This window comes from Fonticula alba (genome assembly GCF_000388065.1).
Source record: "Fonticula alba strain ATCC 38817 unplaced genomic scaffold supercont2.13, whole genome shotgun sequence".
Classification (NCBI taxonomy): Eukaryota; order Rotosphaerida; family Fonticulaceae; genus Fonticula; species Fonticula alba.
Window position 1 is genome coordinate 319,290 of NW_009242983.1, and position 15,752 is coordinate 335,041.

Below are 15,752 nucleotides of genomic sequence, written 5' to 3' on the forward strand. Positions count from 1 at the left end.
CCCCCCCGAAACACATCCACACAGTCAAGGCCCTGGCCTCGTTCAGCTTCAGCGATGACCAGCCGCCCCTTGAGTTCCCGAGCAAGGCCATCTCGGCCGAGGTGTCCTGGTCGGATGGCTCGCGTCTGGACGCACCCGCCTTCCGCCACGAGAAGATGCAGTTCATGAGCGAGCAGCTCCAGCAGATCGCCACCCTGGTGCGTTGTGGCCGGCCTCCTACGCGCTTCCTCCCTGCCTCTCTCTCTCATATCGGTCTGAAATTTGCCCGACGCCCTGCTGACTCTGAGCTCGCCATTTGTTTGCCCTCACCCCCACCACCCTACACCTCTTCTCAACACCTCCTCTCAACACCTCCTCTCAACACCTCCACCCAACACCTCCACCCAACACCTCTTCTCAACACCTCTTCTCAACACCCCTTCTCAACACCTCTACACCCCTTCTCAACACCTCTACACCCCTTCTCAACACCTCTACACCCCTTCTCAACACCCCCCCACCATACAGGAGGAGCGCACCCGCGTCGGCGAGTCCTTCATCCACATGCTGTACGCCTACCGCGGCGTGTCCGGCGCCATTCCCCAAGTGCGCGACCATGACGAGGCCAACAAGGCGGCCCTCTACGCACACACCTACCAGGTCCTCAAGCCGCTGGTGGACAAGATGAAGGAACTCATGGCCTACATGGAGTCCTCGGTGAACACCGTTTGCAAGATCCTGGTGGTGGCCAACGAGGCGCGCAAGTCCCGCGGGTCGCCCCCCTCCGAGGAGCTGCTCCTGGCCCTGGCCCGGGTATTCAACATGTTCATCTCGCTGGACGGGCTGAAGGACATGAAGTCCTCGCTGAACAACGACTTCGCCATCTACAAGCGCGCCCTGTCCAACATGAAGAAGCAGACCAACCCCAATGAGGATGAGACGATGGAAAACCAGAAGCTCTACAACTTCCTCGGTAACAAGGACGAATTCGCGCGCGAGCTCCGCAAGACCATCAACCTGGACGGCGGCCCCGGCGCCATCGAGGACGTCCTGGCCGACTTGCTGGACAAGGCGGCCGACATCATCGAGCGGCGGACCTACATCACGGCCGACAACAAGCACACCCTGCTCAAGGCCATGGGGTTCTCGCTGTACCTGCTGGACAGCGACCAGTCGGACAAGGCCATCACCAAGAACAAGAAGGTCAAGCTCGACCGGCTGATGCGCCTGTTCAAGGCCACCCCCTACATGCCGCTGACCGGTGACATGACCCTCAGCATGCAGACCCTCCTGCTGAAGACCAGCCTGCGCGAGGTGAGCTGGGTCACCGAGAGCCCGGGCAATGAGGACAACTCCCTGCGCCGGGCGTACTCGCTGCTGCACACGCTGCCGGAGGCGCGGGCCGAATTCCGCGAGTACCTGGCCGAGCTGGGCACCTTGCGTAGTGAGTTCCGCCGGCGGCAGCGCCTCATGGGGGCGGCCGGTGGTGCTCCGGCCGACACGCTGACCCCGGTGCCGCCGCTCCTGTCCTCCCCCATGTACAATGTCCTGCTCCGGGGGTTGCAATTGCTGGGGCGCCTGACCACGGCGGTCATCGAGCAGTCGGCCTGGAAGCTGGCCCATCCGACCGACTCGTCCATCAACCCCGACTGCCCGGAGAATGCCCACGACTATGAGAAGTCCGTGCGGTACAACTACAGCTCCGCCGAGAAGACCGCCTTCGTGGAGTACCTGTCCATGGTGTACAGCCTGAAGCGCACCCTGGCCCAGGCGGAGGCTCCCTTCGGCCATGTCATCTACTCGTACATCCATGCCACCCTGCAGCGCTTCGCTCATGGGTCCCTGGCGGAGGTGATTGCCTCGGTGGCCAAGAAGAGCAAGCAGAATGTCCTCGTGTGCGTGGCCCCTCCTCCTCCCCTTGTGGTTCTGGGTTTTTTTTTTCGTCCATTTGAGCTTCACACCCTCGGGCTCATTTCCCTCTTCCTGTGTCTTGTGCTAACGTGCCTTCTGGGCTCCCCTTGACCTGCTGGTGTATGTGTGTGCGTGTGTGTGCATGTGTGTGCATGTGTGTGCGTGTGTGTGCATGTGTGTGCATGTGTGTGCATGTGTGTGCTTGTCTCCCCATGCGCCACCGGGCTCCTCGTATCTTCCCTCGCCTCCGCCTGTGCCGGCACCCACCACAGGGCCCTTGGTCACGCGTTCAATGTGATTGCCGACTCGACCGCCGCCGAGGGCACCGACATTGTGGCCCAGGTGAGCGACAAGAAGGCCAAGAAGGCCAAGAAGGCCTCCGGCTCGGGCGCCGGGATGGCCATCGAGCAGGCCTACCCCGAGCGCGCGGCCAGTGTCAGCCAGGCGCAGCTGTTCACCCTGCGTGCCCTGCTGGACTCGGTATACAATGAGAAGGCCCCGGGCATGCGCGGTGGCTTCATGAAGGACAAGGACCTGTCCAGCGAGCAGGCCGGCCTGCTGGATGCCGTCTTCCAGGAGGCGCACTTCTTCCCGGTCATGCTGTCCTTCGGGGCGTCGGTCGAGGCGGCGTCCGACCTGTCGGAGCTCTGGTACAAGGAGTTCTACCTGGGCCTGCGCAAGGAGATCCAGTTCCCGATTGAGATGTCCCTGCCATGGATCCTGACCGAGCATGTGCTCAATCCGGATGATGCCCACGCCCTCATCGAGTCGGTGCTCTACCCGCTGGAGCTGTACAATGACGCGGCCGGCCGGGCCATCCACAAGCTCCGGTCGCGCTTCCTCTTCGACGAGATCCAGGCCGAGGTGAACCTGGCCTTCGATCAGTTCATCTTCGCCCTGTCCAATGCGGTCTTCGAGCACTACAAGCAGCGCGCCTCCTCGTGCGTGTCGGGGGCCTCCCCGCTCCTTTGCCCTTTCTGTCGGCCTCTCGCTCGCCTCCCCGGTGCTGACTCTTTGCCTTCCTCCTCCCTGTCCGCGCCCGTGTGCGCGCGTACCCACATGCACATATTCATCCCGATAACCCGCGCACGCACACGCACACACGCACACACGCACACATGCACATGCTCGCAGCGTCCTCATCAACAAGGAGTACAAGCTCCTCTTCGAGGAGAACATCTCCTCCGACGGGCGCCTCGAGGTGACGGTCCTCCCCTTCGAGTCGGTCCTGCGCCAGCGGCACTTCCAGCTCCTCGGCCGGTCGGTGGACATCAGCCGGCTGGTGAGCCAGCGCATTTCGGCCAACCTGCGCCAGGCGGTGGAGGTGGCCATCCAGCGCTTCGAGGCGGCCCCGCTGCATGGCGTCCTGGAGCTGAAGGCCCTGCTGGAGCACAACCGCATGACGCACGAGCTCCTGTCGGCGGTCCTGCCGCTGGAGTCCTTCGACATGATCCTGGAGGAGGCCGACGAGGAGACCAACCTGGTGGCCTTCCACGGGCGCATCGTGTCGCATGTGGTCTACGAGCTGGTGAATGACTTCCTGCCGAACTACTGCTACAACATCATGAGCGGGCGCTTTGTCCTGGCCCGGCTGTCGATGATCGATCCGCTGAACCGGCCGTCGGCCCCGCGGCCGCTGCCGCACCTGCTCTTCGGCTCGCGCATCTTCAACAACCACTTCTCCCGGATGTTTGACCTTTACCGGGAGTACTTCGGCGAGGTGCACTTCAATGCCCTGTACACGCTGCTGGGCCGGGCCTACTTCCCGGTCATTCTCGGCGAGCTGGTGAACAATGCGCGCACCCTCTTCGAGCATTCGCTGCGCCCCTTCGTGTCGGCCCTCATGCGCGGCATGCCGCAGTCGTCCAAGCTGCCGGCCTTCGTGTACGGTGTCACCGGGTCCTATGAGTACTTCTTCGAGCTGCTGCGCCCGGTCATCACGTATGGCGCCCTGCGGACCGAGGTGTTCCAGGTGTTCCGGGAGATCGGCAACACCATCATCGTGCTGCAGCTGCTGGACCGGGCGTCCTTCGTTGGGCAGCCGCTGGCCACCATGCTGACGGCGCCCTTCTTGGGGATCCGGGCCCCGGGGCCGAAGCCGAGCCCGGCCGGGGCGGCCGGCCCGGCCGGGGGGGCGGTCGATGCCCCGCCCCCGGAGAGCCCCACCGGCTCGGTGGCCGACGGGCGCTATGTGGTGGCCGATGTGCTGGCGGCCAATGGCGAGCTCCTGGCTTCCTCCGGCACCGTGGTGGACTTCGCCACCCTGGGCCGGCATGTGGAGGCTCTGACCAAGGCCCAGCTTGGCGGCGGCCGGTCCCTGCTGGGCAGCTTCCTGGCCAGCCTCAGCGAGGCCCTGGATTCCACCCGCAGCGAGTGGCTCGGTGCCACCCCCTCGAATGACGTGCTCGAGGTGGACATGAGCAAGGAGTACTATCGGATTTGGTCGGCCTGCCAGTTCACCTTCTGCACGCCGCCCATCACGGCGTCCGGCTCGACGACCCGGTGCGTGTCCCCTTTCGCCCCTTCTTCCTCCTCCTCCTGCGCTCCTCCTGCTCTTCGCCTTGCCGCTGATCCTGGCGAGTGTCCTTCTTTCTCTGACCCCTCTCCTGGTTTTTTCTCTCTCCCTCTCTCTCTCCCTCTGTGTGTGTGTGTGTGTGTGCGTTGCTACCATGCAATGGGTATGCGCAGTGAGAGCTTCGGCGAGGGCCTGCAGTTTGGCGGTCTGGTCTTCATCTACCTGCTGGGCCAGCAGCACCGTTTCGATGTGTTCGACTTCTCGTACCACCTGATCCAGGTGGCCGGCAATGAGACCCAGCTCGGCCGTGCCGGTGGTGTGGACCTTGGCCGCTTTGTGGACCTGGCCCGGTTCTGCCGGCTGCTGAATGACGAGATCTTCCGTGTGTTCCGCGCGCACATGCCCCTGCCGGCCTTCGAGCCGGCCCTCAGCATCGGCCAGCTGCCCCTCAAGAAGCCCGCCTTCGTGGGCCGGTTCTCGCCTCCGGGGCCGGATTCGGCCGACGGCAGCGGCACCTATCACCCCTTCGCCGGGGTGCACGGCGATGGCGAGCGCATTGGCAACCTCAAGGCCATCGCCGTCACCGAGGGTGCTGGCGCGCCCGCGCCTGCTGCCTCCGAGTGAGGGCCCGGGCGGGACCCCCTCTCCCTGCCCGGGGGAGGGGAGCGCCTTTCCGGTCTTCCTTTCCTCCCTCGCACTCCCTCCCCCCGGGCAGGGAGGAAGGAGGGCAGCAAGCCCTGGCGTTGTTGGTGCACTGCGTGCCGCTGCCCGTTTGCGCCTCCTCCGACGCCAGTGTCCCGTTGAGAGGAGGGGCCAAGGCGTGCACCCACCATCCCCCCTTCCCCTGCCTCCGTTTGCTTTCCCTCCCTCTCTCTCTCTCTCTCTCTCCTTCTCTCTCCCTCTCTCTCCCTCTCTCTCCCTCTCTCTCGAGAGAGGGGGGCGCCTCCCTCCTTTTTTTCCCTCTGCCCCGGGGCATGCGCGTGAGGCGCATTATCCAAGCACCGATTTTCCCTCCGCCCCTTCCCAACCCTTTTGTCACCGAAATATATGTCTCTCAGAAAGAAACGCCGTGGACCTGCCGACCGCCGGGGGGCGGGACTCGCCCCCAGCCTGTGCGTGTGCCTCCGCCTTCTGCGGGGTTTTTTCTTTCACATGCGCTCAAAGATGTGTGCTACGTGTGCCTTATTGGGATGTGCGCGCGGCACAGGTGCATTGTGGCGCTTGTTTGTTTTGTTTTTTTTTCCGCCTGGGCAGCACGCTGGCCCCCGGGGTGATGTGGGCACCCTTCTGTAAGGGAGAGGGTGGCTTGCTCGGCGGGCCGGCCGTTTGCGCCGGGAAAAGGCAGGAGGTGCCCGGCCCGAAGGCGGCCGGCGCGGGGAGACTGCCCCCCCCGCGCGGGCATGCTTCCGGCTCACCGCCGCCCCGGGAGGGAGGCCGGCTGAGCCGGCACGCGCAGCGACGACACAGCAGCCGTCAGCACCCGGATAATGCACTGGAAGGAGTCCAGCACCCCGAGAAGCAGGTGGTTGGCAAAGAAAACCACCAGCCGCATGGACGTCACGCAGGCATTGATGAAGTGCGGCCACAGGAGGAGGAAGATCTCGCCGGACAGGAAGTTGATTGACCGGAGCTCGGCCAGCAGCTCGGCAAAGAGGCCGCCATCCGGCGGGCCGTGCGTGCTCACCGTCCGATATGCCGCCAGCAGGGTGCTGGCCACGCCGACACAGCCGACCATCAGCACCAGCGCCCCGGCGTACAGCAGGACAAGCGGCACCAGCCAGAGCTGCCCGCGCGCGCGCGTGCGCGCAGAGCCCGGGCAAGGGAGGGGGGGCGGGGTATGGGGCAAGCGCATTAGTCAGGGGGATCGCAGGGGAGCAGGGGCCGGGGCCACGTCAGCGGGTGCGCACCAGCTGCGAGAAGACATAGGCACAGAAGGTGGTCGAGAAGATGGAAGTGCCGATCAGGATGAAGACCAGCGTGACAGCCAGCGACAGTCGGCGAATGGCGTTGCCAGCCATCTCGGACATCGAGCCGGACACCACCTGCGCGAGGAGCGCCGACGTGCGTTCCAGCACCGAGGGCTTTCCCCCGGGCGGGGGTGTGTGTGTGGTCATTTGGCACGACAGGGAGCCGGGAAGAGGTGGCAGGGGAGCGAGGGAGGGAGAGGAAGCCCGACGGCGAGCGCCAGGGCAGGGGGGGGCGGGGGAGTCTGGGGGGGGGGGGGGGAGGTTCGGAGCACGGGCATAGGGGCCGATCGTGCCCCGGCCGTGCGCATGCCGGGCCGGAAGAAAAACCACCTCCCAGCGCGGGTCGGGCGTCCCCCCCCCCCGAACGCGACGGGCGGGCCTTGCCCTGCGTCCGTTGGCTGCTTGCATGTGCCGCCGGTCGGGCGGCCGGCGATCCTCCAAGCTGTGGCCCCCGGATCCCGGTTCCCGGGCCCGGCCAACTTGGGCGTGCCTGCCCGACGCGCCCAGCACTAGAGGGGCGCCGTCGGAGCCGTATCCACCGCTGAAGAGGGCCCGGGGGCCGGGGGGTCGGCCGGCCGGGCTGCGAGCACCCCCCTCCTCTCGACCTCCCGTCCCTCTCGTTGCCTTCCTTCGCCGCTCCCCTGCCTGCGCCGGGCCCCTGCCCCCCCCCCCCCGATCTACCCCTCTCTCTCTCTGGCGCCCTCCTCGCGCCACCCATCTGCCCATGTCCCAGGGCAATCCCACTCCCCCGGCGGACTTCCCGCCGGCCACGACGCCGGCCGTCGGGGCTGGGGCCTCGGCTGCCCCGGCCTCCAGCAGCGGGCTATCTTTCCGCGCGCTCTCGCAGTTTGTTTCGTCGGTCAGCCGGTGCGCCGGGCCTTCGCCTCCCTCTTTCCTGCTGCTGCAGCCCGGACTCACCTCCTCCCCCTGCCCCCTTTTCTGTTGTTGGCTAGCTCTGTGGCCGTGGGTGCCGCGGCTGGCGCGGCCGTGCCGCCGCCGTCACAGCCAGCCGCTGCCACCCCGCCGGCGCCCGGCACCGCGCCCGGCACCGCCCCGGCACCGGTCGGCGCCAACACCCCGCCGGCCGACTCGGACTTCCTCTCCTGGGGCAGCTTCGCCAAGCAGCGGTACCGACCTCCCTATGCGCATTTCCCGGCCGCCACACCTCGGAGGCCGCATCTGCCGCCGCGACCCTCTTCCCTTTTCCTTTTGATGGTCTGACCTCCTTGCCCGCCGTGCCTTCAGGTTGCGCAGCATTGTCGCCGGTGTCGACAGCTTCGTGGTCACCTTGGCATCTGACCCGATCAAGAGGTACCGTCAATGGCGCGGCCGCTCCGCCCCCGGGGCCATGCGCCGCGGCCTGCCCCCACTCTCTGCCTTCAGCTGACCCCGTCGCATTGTCCCCGTCTGCCCCCCTGCCCCGGGCTCCTGGGGCGCCTGTCGTCGGCCATCGCGCGGCCGCCCGTAGCAAGCCCGTCCGTCCGGAGATCGACTTGGCCGCCGGCCATCGCATTCTCGATCACTATGAGGCAGTTTGGGAGATCCTGATGCGGGCGAACCTGGACATCGAGACCAAGCTGAAGCAATGCACGCAGCTGTCGCACCAGGCGCGCAGCCTGGTGGCCGACCACAATGCCGGCATCGAGCACTTGGCTCGCGTGGCCGAGACCAGCGTGCCTCTCATCCAGAAGGCCCTCAATGAGTGTGCCAGCTCGGTCGGTGCGTTTTTGGTGCCTTCTCTTTTTTTGTCCCCTCCTTGCTGGGGGGGGAGGGGGGGGGACATCCCACGTCACACTTTCCCCTTGGGTCGTGCTCACACGGTTCATCCCCGGGCGATCGGACAGAGGCCATTGCCGGGCAGGTGTTCTTCCTGGAGGAGGAGCTGAACCAGCTGGAGGAAATGAAGGCCGACTTCGCCCTGCACAGCTGGATTGCCAAACGCTCGGAGGAGTGGGAGCTCAACGAAATCCGCATCCTGCGCCAGGAGCGCTCCCGCATTGTGGCCACCCACGAGTCGGCGACCGGGTCCCTGCCCAAGTCCGGCACCCTGCCGTCGGGTGTCACCCAGTTGTCCAGGGCAGCGCCGGCCGTCGGGACGCCGGCCCCGGCCGGTGGCCCTGGTGTTGGCGCCGCCGCCGCCGCGCACGAGCCACCCTCCACTGGGCCTGCCACTTCCGACGGGTCTGCCCCTTCTGGCGGGGTCGCCGCTCGCGCTGAGTCTGTCGCCTCTACTGAGGTCATCATTTCGGGTGAGTCTGCGGTCTCCGATGACGGTGGGCCCCCGGTTGAGGGCTCGGCCGTTCCGGTGGACCACTCCCCGACTTCGGCCGACAAGCCGGCCGTCTTGCCCGAGGATCCCGATGTCGCCACCGAGGATCCCGATGTCGCCACCGAGGAGCCGGCCGCCCCCTCTGAGCCAACTGCTGAGGGTGATTCACCGATCGACGAGGCGTCGAGCGGGGCCTCCCCATAATGGTCCTGCCACCGAATGCACACCTGAATACTTGTTTCCCGTGGGGCAAACACCGGGTTTGCGCGGCTCCCATCCCCCCCCCCTTCAACGTCTGTGGAAGGGGGCATCCACAAGTGCACGCACAGACACACGCGAGGCTAGGGAGGAACATTTATTTTCACAAGGACAGGGACCAAAGGAGGGAGGGGGGTGGCGAGGCCAGGGACAGACTATTTCCCCTTCTTCTTGACGACGCCAACAACAATGGCCGCGATGATGGCCAGCACAACTAGCACAATCAGAACCAGCACCAGGCGGTCCGTGGCCAGGCGGCTGCGTGCATGGGCGCGTGGGTGTGGAGGGGAGACCACAGATGGGCCGAGGTTCATGGGTGTCAGCCAATTGACAAGGAGGGGGGGGGGGAAGGGGACATGAGACACATGTGCACGAAACTACGCACCGGATCAAGATGCGGAGCTGCTTCTCGGCGGTGCGGGCATTGGAGTCGACCTGCTCGATGCCCTGGTGGATCCGCTCAATCTGGTCCGTCTGCTCGTGCAGGGTCTTCGTGGTGTCCGAGGCAACCTGTCGGTTGGAGGGAAGGGGCGAGACAAGGGGGGTGACCAGGCGTCCGATGGGTGAGCGGCTTGGAACGAGCGGAATTGGCAGGAACAGACGGAAGGGGGGGGGGGGAGAGAGGGGCATACCTTGATCGTTTCGTCGATGATGGCCAGACTCCGGCCGGTGGACGCCTTGGACTCGAGCTGGATGGTTTCGGCGGCCTGGATGATCTGGCGATTGGTCATGCCAACCGGCGCTGCGCATGGACGCCATGCAGAGGGACATGCAGGGCCGTGTCAGCATGCAGGTGCGAGGCAGCCAGAAGACGGCCCCCGGCCCTGGGGGCGAAGGCCAAGGAACAAAGGGGCGAATGGGGGGGGGGGGGGGGCACAACGCGGCAGGGCAAAGGAGGGCAAGCAAAGGAGGGTATACGCACCGCCACTGGCGTCGACCTGCTCCTCGGATTGGAAAATCTGCCGAAGCTCATTCAGTCGGCTATCTAGCGAGGTGTGCTTCTCCTCGTAGCCGCGGTAGGCCTGCGCACAGGCCGTGGAGCAGGGGAGAGGAGGAAATGCGTGAGGAGGGCCGGCGCACACGGGCAGGGCAGGCGAGAGCAGGCCTCGACCGAGGTCATGGCCGCGGCACAGGACGCACCACATTGAAGGGATGGGCCTCGAGAGGGCTCAGCAGGGAAAGCTCGATCTGATAGGACTCCAGCAGGTGCTGAGCTCGCCTCATGCGCCCGAGCAGGTAGTCGATTTTCTGGATCCACGCAGGGGTCAGCAAGGGGGTGTGCCCTGGTCCGCCGGGGGGGGGTGGGGGGGGGGGGGGGGGGGGGGGGCAGAAGCGCAGGGGGCCTGGCGTACCTCGACACGAGCGCGCCCCTGCAGCGAGGTGATGTCTCGTTGAATGGAGGTCTCGACGCGATAGAAGAGCTCGTCGATCTGCTCGCCGTAATCCTTGATGTCCCGCAGATCTGCGCAGGGGCCATGGGCGCCGCGATATGGCCGAGGAAAGGAGAGTGAGTGTCTGTGCGGGGGAGAGTCATATCCCACGGGGGGGGGGGGGCATCATACGCACGGCTCATGGTGACAGTGGTGTGGTGCTACACAGCACACGGGGGACCTCTCGTCACGGGGATGGGGGCGCGGAGGCCGGGAGAAAAGAGGGCCTGGGCGGGGTGGGCGGGGGAGGGGGAGCGGAGGGGGAGGGGGAGCGGAGGGGGAGGGGGAGGGGGAGGGAGAGATGGGGAGGCGAGGGCGCCGGAAGAGGTGCAGGAGCCGGGAGAGCGGAGGGGGGCAGTACATGCCGGCTTGGGGCCGGGCCGGGGCAGGCGGGGCGCCCTTGAGAGAGCCGGCGCGCTGGGCCGCAAGGCGGCGGGGGGGGGGGGGGATGCCAGCCCGGAGAGAAGCCCAGGGCGAGGCTCCATTCCCAGGGCGGTCAATCAGGCCCCCGACCCCTTCTCTCGTCTTGGCTTGGAACGGAACTGGGCCCGGCCGGGCCGATGCCTTGGCGCGCGCTCACGCCCGGCGGCCGGCATTCCGCCCCTGGCTGTCTGCCGCGCAGGGAGAATGCCCCGGGGCCCCCCCCAACGGCCGCACTCTGCCCCCCCCCCCCCCCCCCCCCCCCCCCCCTGGCGGCCGGCCAGCAAGAGAAGCAGCGGCCGCCGGGGGAAGCGCGAAGCATGCCCGCCGTGCGCCGGGCGCGCGTCGAGCCCCCAGCCCTCTCCGGTCGAGCGTGTGTGTGTGTGTGTGTCCGCTGGCGGCCGGGAAGAAGATGCACTCCGCCCGGGGGGGGGGGGAGGGGGCGGTCCAACCGGAGCAAGTGCCATTTACGCGACATTTGCGTAAAATCAAAACATGATGTGCTCGTGATCGCCTGCCGCACATGTGCGGCGGCACCTGGCCCCTTCTCGGAGTAACCGCTGGGGGCAATCGCCGCAGGCCCCTGTGCCGCGCTGGGCGCTGCCCGGAGGAGGGGACGCGCTCACCCGCCGGCCCCGGGTGCCGGCGCGCAAGCGACTAGCCCCGGTGTTCCCCGGCAGGACACCGGCGGGCGCGTGCATGGCCTTCGCTCCCTGACGCGCGGGGCCTCCCGGCCTCGAGCAATCAAAGCAGGGCGCGGCGGCCGGCCAGCCATCCACTCGGCCAGCCATCCTCTCCATTCTCTCCCCCTGCCTCCCCTTCTACACGCCCTCTCTTTCCCTCCTCCCCCCTCCCCCTCACACACATACACATACACATCATCTCGCTCTCGCCTCGCCGCTCGTTGTCTCTTCCGTCCCCCGCTGCCAGCATGGATCCCTCGCGGTGCGTGCTTGTCCCCGTTCCCACCGGCGCCCATTTCATGCCATTCCAGGCAGATGCCCTGACCCTGCTTCGCCAGTCCTCCGTCAGGCCAGCCACCTCCGCCGGGCTCTGCCGCCGGGCCGGCCGGCTCACAGGGTGCGTACTCGCGGCCGGCAGCCCGATGGGGCCCGGCTGTGGCCTCCTCTTGACCCCGGCATGTCCCCTCCTCACCTCGCACTCCCCCTGCTCCCGCTCCTTCCCCCCTGGGCCTGCGCAGCCGCGAAAACCGACGCCGAGAAGAAGGTCGACAACTTGGATCTGCCCGCGTCGGCGTATGTGGGCGTTGACAGTGATGTGCGTGCGCACGCATGCACACCCATACAGGCCGGATCCTGCCCCGCCACCCTGTCCATGACAGACCCCCGGCTGACCCCCCTCACCCCCCCCCCCCCCCTGGCCCTTCTCTTTTGCATCGGGCCCCAGGATGAGCATGAGCGCATGGTCAGCGAAGTGCGCATCGTCTTCGCCCCTTCGACCGTGGCCGAGTACCAGGAGGAGTTCCTGAACCAGGTCATCGACTTCGAGACCATCAAGGATTACATCATGCCGATCGCCGAGAAGCACCGGCTCACCGGCATCACTCGCGAGGTGATCACCATCCTGCGCCGGGCGTTGGAATTCCGCCTGCGGAACCTTTGCTCGGACTTGGTCATCGCCTGCCGGGTGCGTGGCACTGCTCAGGGCCGCTTTTCTTCCCGCCCCTTCGCCTGCCTGTACCCCCGTGTTCGGCACTGACCAGCCTGTCTGTGTGGCTCTGGGGCCATTCGCGCGCCATGCCTGTGGCGGCCGGCCCTCGCAGCACCGGCAAGATGTCATGCTGATGCATCCCAACTCCTCGGCCCGGGAAATCAGCCAGCCCCGGCGGCAGCTCCACCTGCTGGAGCGCTACACGAAGCCGAGCTTTTTCTCGTCCACACACACGGCGGACACCGGGTCGGATGCCGGGCCGGCGGCCGCCGGCGACGTAGAGGCCACCACCGCCCCGGCGACCACGGCCGGCGGGAGTACGCCGGGCGCCGGCTCGGCCGGCGGGACCGCCGCCAGCGGCGAGGCCTCGACCGGCGGGGCGACCGGGACCCCGGCCGCGGCCGGGCCCACCCCGGCTGGGAGCCCCTCCGGGCCCGGGGCCCCGGGGTCCGGGCCGGGTGCGGCGACCACGGGCCCGGCCGCCGCCTCGACTGCCACCGGGTCACCGGCTTCGGCCCCGGCCCCGGCCCCGGCCGCAGCCTCGACGGCCGGGGCCCCGGGCGGCAGCGCCACCCTGCGCAAATTCCTCGGCGGGTCACAGGGCGTCTTCGGGAAGTCGCGCCTGGGGGCACGGCTGGCCGCGGCGGCGGCCCGGCGGACGGATGCCGCCGGCGGTGGCGGCCCGGCCGCCAGCGGCTCGAGCGGCGCCGCCCCGGTCGGCGGCCTGACCAATCTGGAGGGGCGCATCAATTGGACGGTCACCTCGCGGGACATGGTCTTCGTGTTGGAGCGCGATCGCATTGGCCGGCGGTCGGACCTGCTGCTGCGGCTATTGGCGCACTTGAACCACTCCTCCGGGGGCACGGGGCCAAGTGGGCCCGGGCTTGGGGCCTCGACCGGCGGGCCAGGCGCCTCGGCCGGGCTCGGGCCCTCGGCATCGGGCCAGGCGGCGCCTCGGCCGGAGGCTGCCCTGCCCCCGGCCAAGCGGAGAAAGTAGAAGCGCCCCTCCCCCCCCCCCCCCGCTGCCGGGCGGAGACACATGCCCCCGCCGCCCCCCCCTCTCGCTCCCCCTCCGCCGGATGAAGCACACGCGAGTCCGGCGGCTTTCGCATACGTTCGCGTGTGATATATATATATATACATGTTTGATGCTCATGGAGGGCTCCCCCATGCCGGCATGCCAAGTGGCAGGGCGCCGTGCGGCACACAAAAAATAAGCCACCGATAGGGGGGGGGGGGAGAGGAGCGTATGGCGGAGACATGGACGGGGACAGGCATCGGCCGGGGGCGGCTCAAAGGCCGGGTCGCGCGAGCCGCAGGTCCTGGAGACGGGCGGCCAGGGCGGCCGACGCGCGGGCCACCCGCCGAGCGACCAGCACTTCGAGCGGGGAGGCATCCGGGCCCGGGGGGCTGGCCGGCGGTGTGTCGGCGGCCAGCACCAGCAGCTGCCCCGAGGGGGCCGGCGTGCCGATCCCCGACGGTGGTCGGCCATTGAGCCAGGCCAGGGCGTGTCCCAGGTCGCCAATGATCCGGCCCAGGAGCAGGGCTCCCTGGCGGCCGGCGAGGCCCGGCGCCGGGGCGGGGACGGACCCGGCCAGTAGCGGACCGAGCAGGAGCTCCCCCGGGGAGGGGCCCGGCCGGCCGGCCGGCCGGCCAGCCAGCAGGAGCTCCACCAGAAGTGAGTGTGCCGGGCGCCGGGCCTCGGCCGGGCAGACGCCTGCATGGCGGCCCAGCGCCGCCAACACCGCCAGCGGTGAGGTCAAGTAGCGCAGGGCCCACCGCGGGTCCTCCGGATCGGCGACCGGCCCGGGCTCCAGGAGCATGTGCATGTCCAGCAGCAGGCCGATGGCGCGGTTGAGGCGGTCATCGTCCAGGGCGCAGCTCAGCAGCCGCAGGTCGAAGGGCATGGCCGACCGGAGGACGGGCCCCTCGGACGGCCGGCCGGCGACCAGGCGCAGCGCAAGGCACGCAGCGGCCCGGGCATCGGGCCCGGCGGCGGCCCGGCGCACGGCCATCCGCGCGCTGGTCCAGCTGAGCTCCACAAAGCTGGCCAGCAGGGGCAGCCGGTCCCCCGGGTCGAGCAGGCGACACAGTGGCCACCGGGCCCAGGGCGCCGCGATCGGGTAGGCCGGGGCCGCCGGGTCGGCCGGCCACACGCCGGTGTCCGACAGCAGGAGCCCCCCCGGCGTCAAGGGGGCCGCCGAGGACCACCGGCCCGGGGCCTGGAAGACCGAGCTCTCGGCAGCCAGGGTGTGCAGCGCCTCCAGGGCTGCCGGACCGGGGCCGGCCTCCGCGCGCTCATGGCACAGCAGCATCAGCTGCAGCACCGCGGTCAGCGAGGCGGAGGGGGCCCTCGGGCCGGGCTCGAGGTCGAGCTGCCGCTCGCCGAACGCCCGCGCCAGGACACCCTGCGCATGGCGGTGTATCGGGGCCAGCTGCGTGTCCGGTGGCCCGAGCAGTGGGGCAGGGTGCAGGAGGTGTCAGGACACCCCCGGGTGGCGGCCACTCAGAGGGGGCCAAGAGGCGAGGTGCGGCGGGGCAGGCGGGCAGGCGGGCAGGCGGACAGGCGGGCAGGCGGGCAAGCGAGCAAGAGCAGGACCGGCCCGCCCTCCCCGGGAGGGAGAGGGAGGGAGGGGGGGGGGGCACGCACCTGTGTCAGCACGGCGGAAAAGACATCCGCCGGGGTGGTGGCCGGCAGTGCACGGACCAGGCGCCGCGCGCACTTGGCCAGCTGGGTCGCGGGGAATGTGGCAAGAGCGGCGGCCCCGGGATGGGTGGCTGCCAGCCGGTGGCGGATTTCCCGGGCCAGCAGCAGGCCCAGCAGGCCCAGCATGGGCACGCCGGGGAGACCCCGGGGCGGTAGGGCGCCTCGAAGGGTGGCCAGCTCGCGGAGGCTGGCCGGACAGTGGAGCAGGGCCAGCGCCTCGAGCACCAGCCTGCTGGCCAGCTTGGCCACCACGGCCAGGAAGTGGCATGCTATGCCGAGGCGCCGGCCGGCCGGGGGCCCCCGCCGGTGGGCCCGGCCCTGGCGCAGTGCCGGTAGTTGTGCCGGGCAGGCGCCGGCCGTGCGCAGGGCCCACCGGAGGAAGGGCCCGAAGCCGGGCGGCAGATCGCCCAGTCGAGCACCTTCAGCCCCGGGACACGCCCTCAGGGCGGCCAGGAGCCCGGCCGCGCGGGCCGCCAGGCGGAATTCCCCGCCGGCACGCGAGCAGACGACACGCATGTCGGCCGGGCCTCGCCAGGCGGAGGGCATCAGCATGTCCGACCGGGGGACCAGGCCGCCGAGGGCGGACAGAGGAGGGCCAAGACGAGCCGGCGCTGGGGGGGGGGGG

The 15,752-nt window shown here is 68.8% G+C and overlaps 6 protein-coding genes across 6 annotated transcripts in view; 4 read left to right on the top strand and 2 right to left on the bottom strand.

Moving 5' to 3' along the window:
* H696_05733 (hypothetical protein) overlaps positions 1–5,029 on the top strand; it is a gene marked incomplete at its 3' end in the record, with an annotated part of 5,291 nt that extends 262 nt beyond the window's left edge. The window contains exons 2-6 of the mRNA XM_009499547.1: positions 25–197; positions 508–1,874; positions 2,163–2,831; positions 3,025–4,392; positions 4,579–5,029. Of these exons, the coding sequence (XP_009497822.1) occupies positions 25–197; positions 508–1,874; positions 2,163–2,831; positions 3,025–4,392; positions 4,579–5,029 (4,028 nt within the window). The remainder of the gene's footprint in view (positions 1–24; positions 198–507; positions 1,875–2,162; positions 2,832–3,024; positions 4,393–4,578) is intronic.
* Positions 5,030–5,570: 541 nt separating this feature from the next.
* On the bottom strand, positions 5,571–6,624 carry H696_05734 (hypothetical protein). The gene is made up of 2 exons (XM_009499548.1): positions 6,313–6,624; positions 5,571–6,188 (listed from the first exon to the last, which is right to left on the bottom strand). Exons 1-2 carry the CDS (start codon positions 6,517–6,519, stop codon positions 5,817–5,819), a joined length of 579 nt encoding a protein of 192 aa, XP_009497823.1. The 5' UTR covers positions 6,520–6,624; the 3' UTR covers positions 5,571–5,816.
* Positions 6,625–7,042: 418 nt separating this feature from the next.
* Positions 7,043–8,879, top strand: H696_05735 (hypothetical protein). Its single transcript, XM_009499549.1, has 5 exons — positions 7,043–7,239; positions 7,326–7,499; positions 7,618–7,683; positions 7,841–8,091; positions 8,217–8,879. The coding sequence occupies exons 1-5, from the start codon at positions 7,097–7,099 to the stop codon at positions 8,843–8,845; spliced, it is 1,263 nt and encodes a 420-aa protein (XP_009497824.1). The 5' UTR covers positions 7,043–7,096; the 3' UTR covers positions 8,846–8,879.
* Positions 8,880–8,980: 101 nt separating this feature from the next.
* Positions 8,981–10,573, bottom strand: H696_05736 (hypothetical protein). The gene is made up of 7 exons (XM_009499550.1): positions 10,466–10,573; positions 10,252–10,361; positions 10,040–10,147; positions 9,822–9,921; positions 9,532–9,641; positions 9,285–9,409; positions 8,981–9,157 (listed from the first exon to the last, which is right to left on the bottom strand). Exons 1-7 carry the CDS (start codon positions 10,470–10,472, stop codon positions 9,055–9,057), a joined length of 663 nt encoding a protein of 220 aa, XP_009497825.1. The 5' UTR covers positions 10,473–10,573; the 3' UTR covers positions 8,981–9,054.
* A 970-nt stretch (positions 10,574–11,543) lies between these two features.
* H696_05737 (hypothetical protein) lies at positions 11,544–13,417 on the top strand (the record flags this gene model as incomplete). Its single annotated transcript, XM_009499551.1, has 5 exons — positions 11,544–11,694; positions 11,771–11,829; positions 11,951–12,027; positions 12,157–12,396; positions 12,533–13,417. The coding sequence occupies exons 1-5, from the start codon at positions 11,681–11,683 to the stop codon at positions 13,415–13,417; spliced, it is 1,275 nt and encodes a 424-aa protein (XP_009497826.1). The 5' UTR covers positions 11,544–11,680.
* A 494-nt stretch (positions 13,418–13,911) lies between these two features.
* H696_05738 (hypothetical protein) lies at positions 13,912–14,932 on the top strand. The gene has a single exon (XM_009499552.1). The coding sequence runs from the start codon at positions 14,242–14,244 to the stop codon at positions 14,545–14,547; it is 306 nt and encodes a 101-aa protein (XP_009497827.1). The 5' UTR covers positions 13,912–14,241; the 3' UTR covers positions 14,548–14,932.
* Positions 14,933–15,752: the final 820 nt, after the last annotated feature.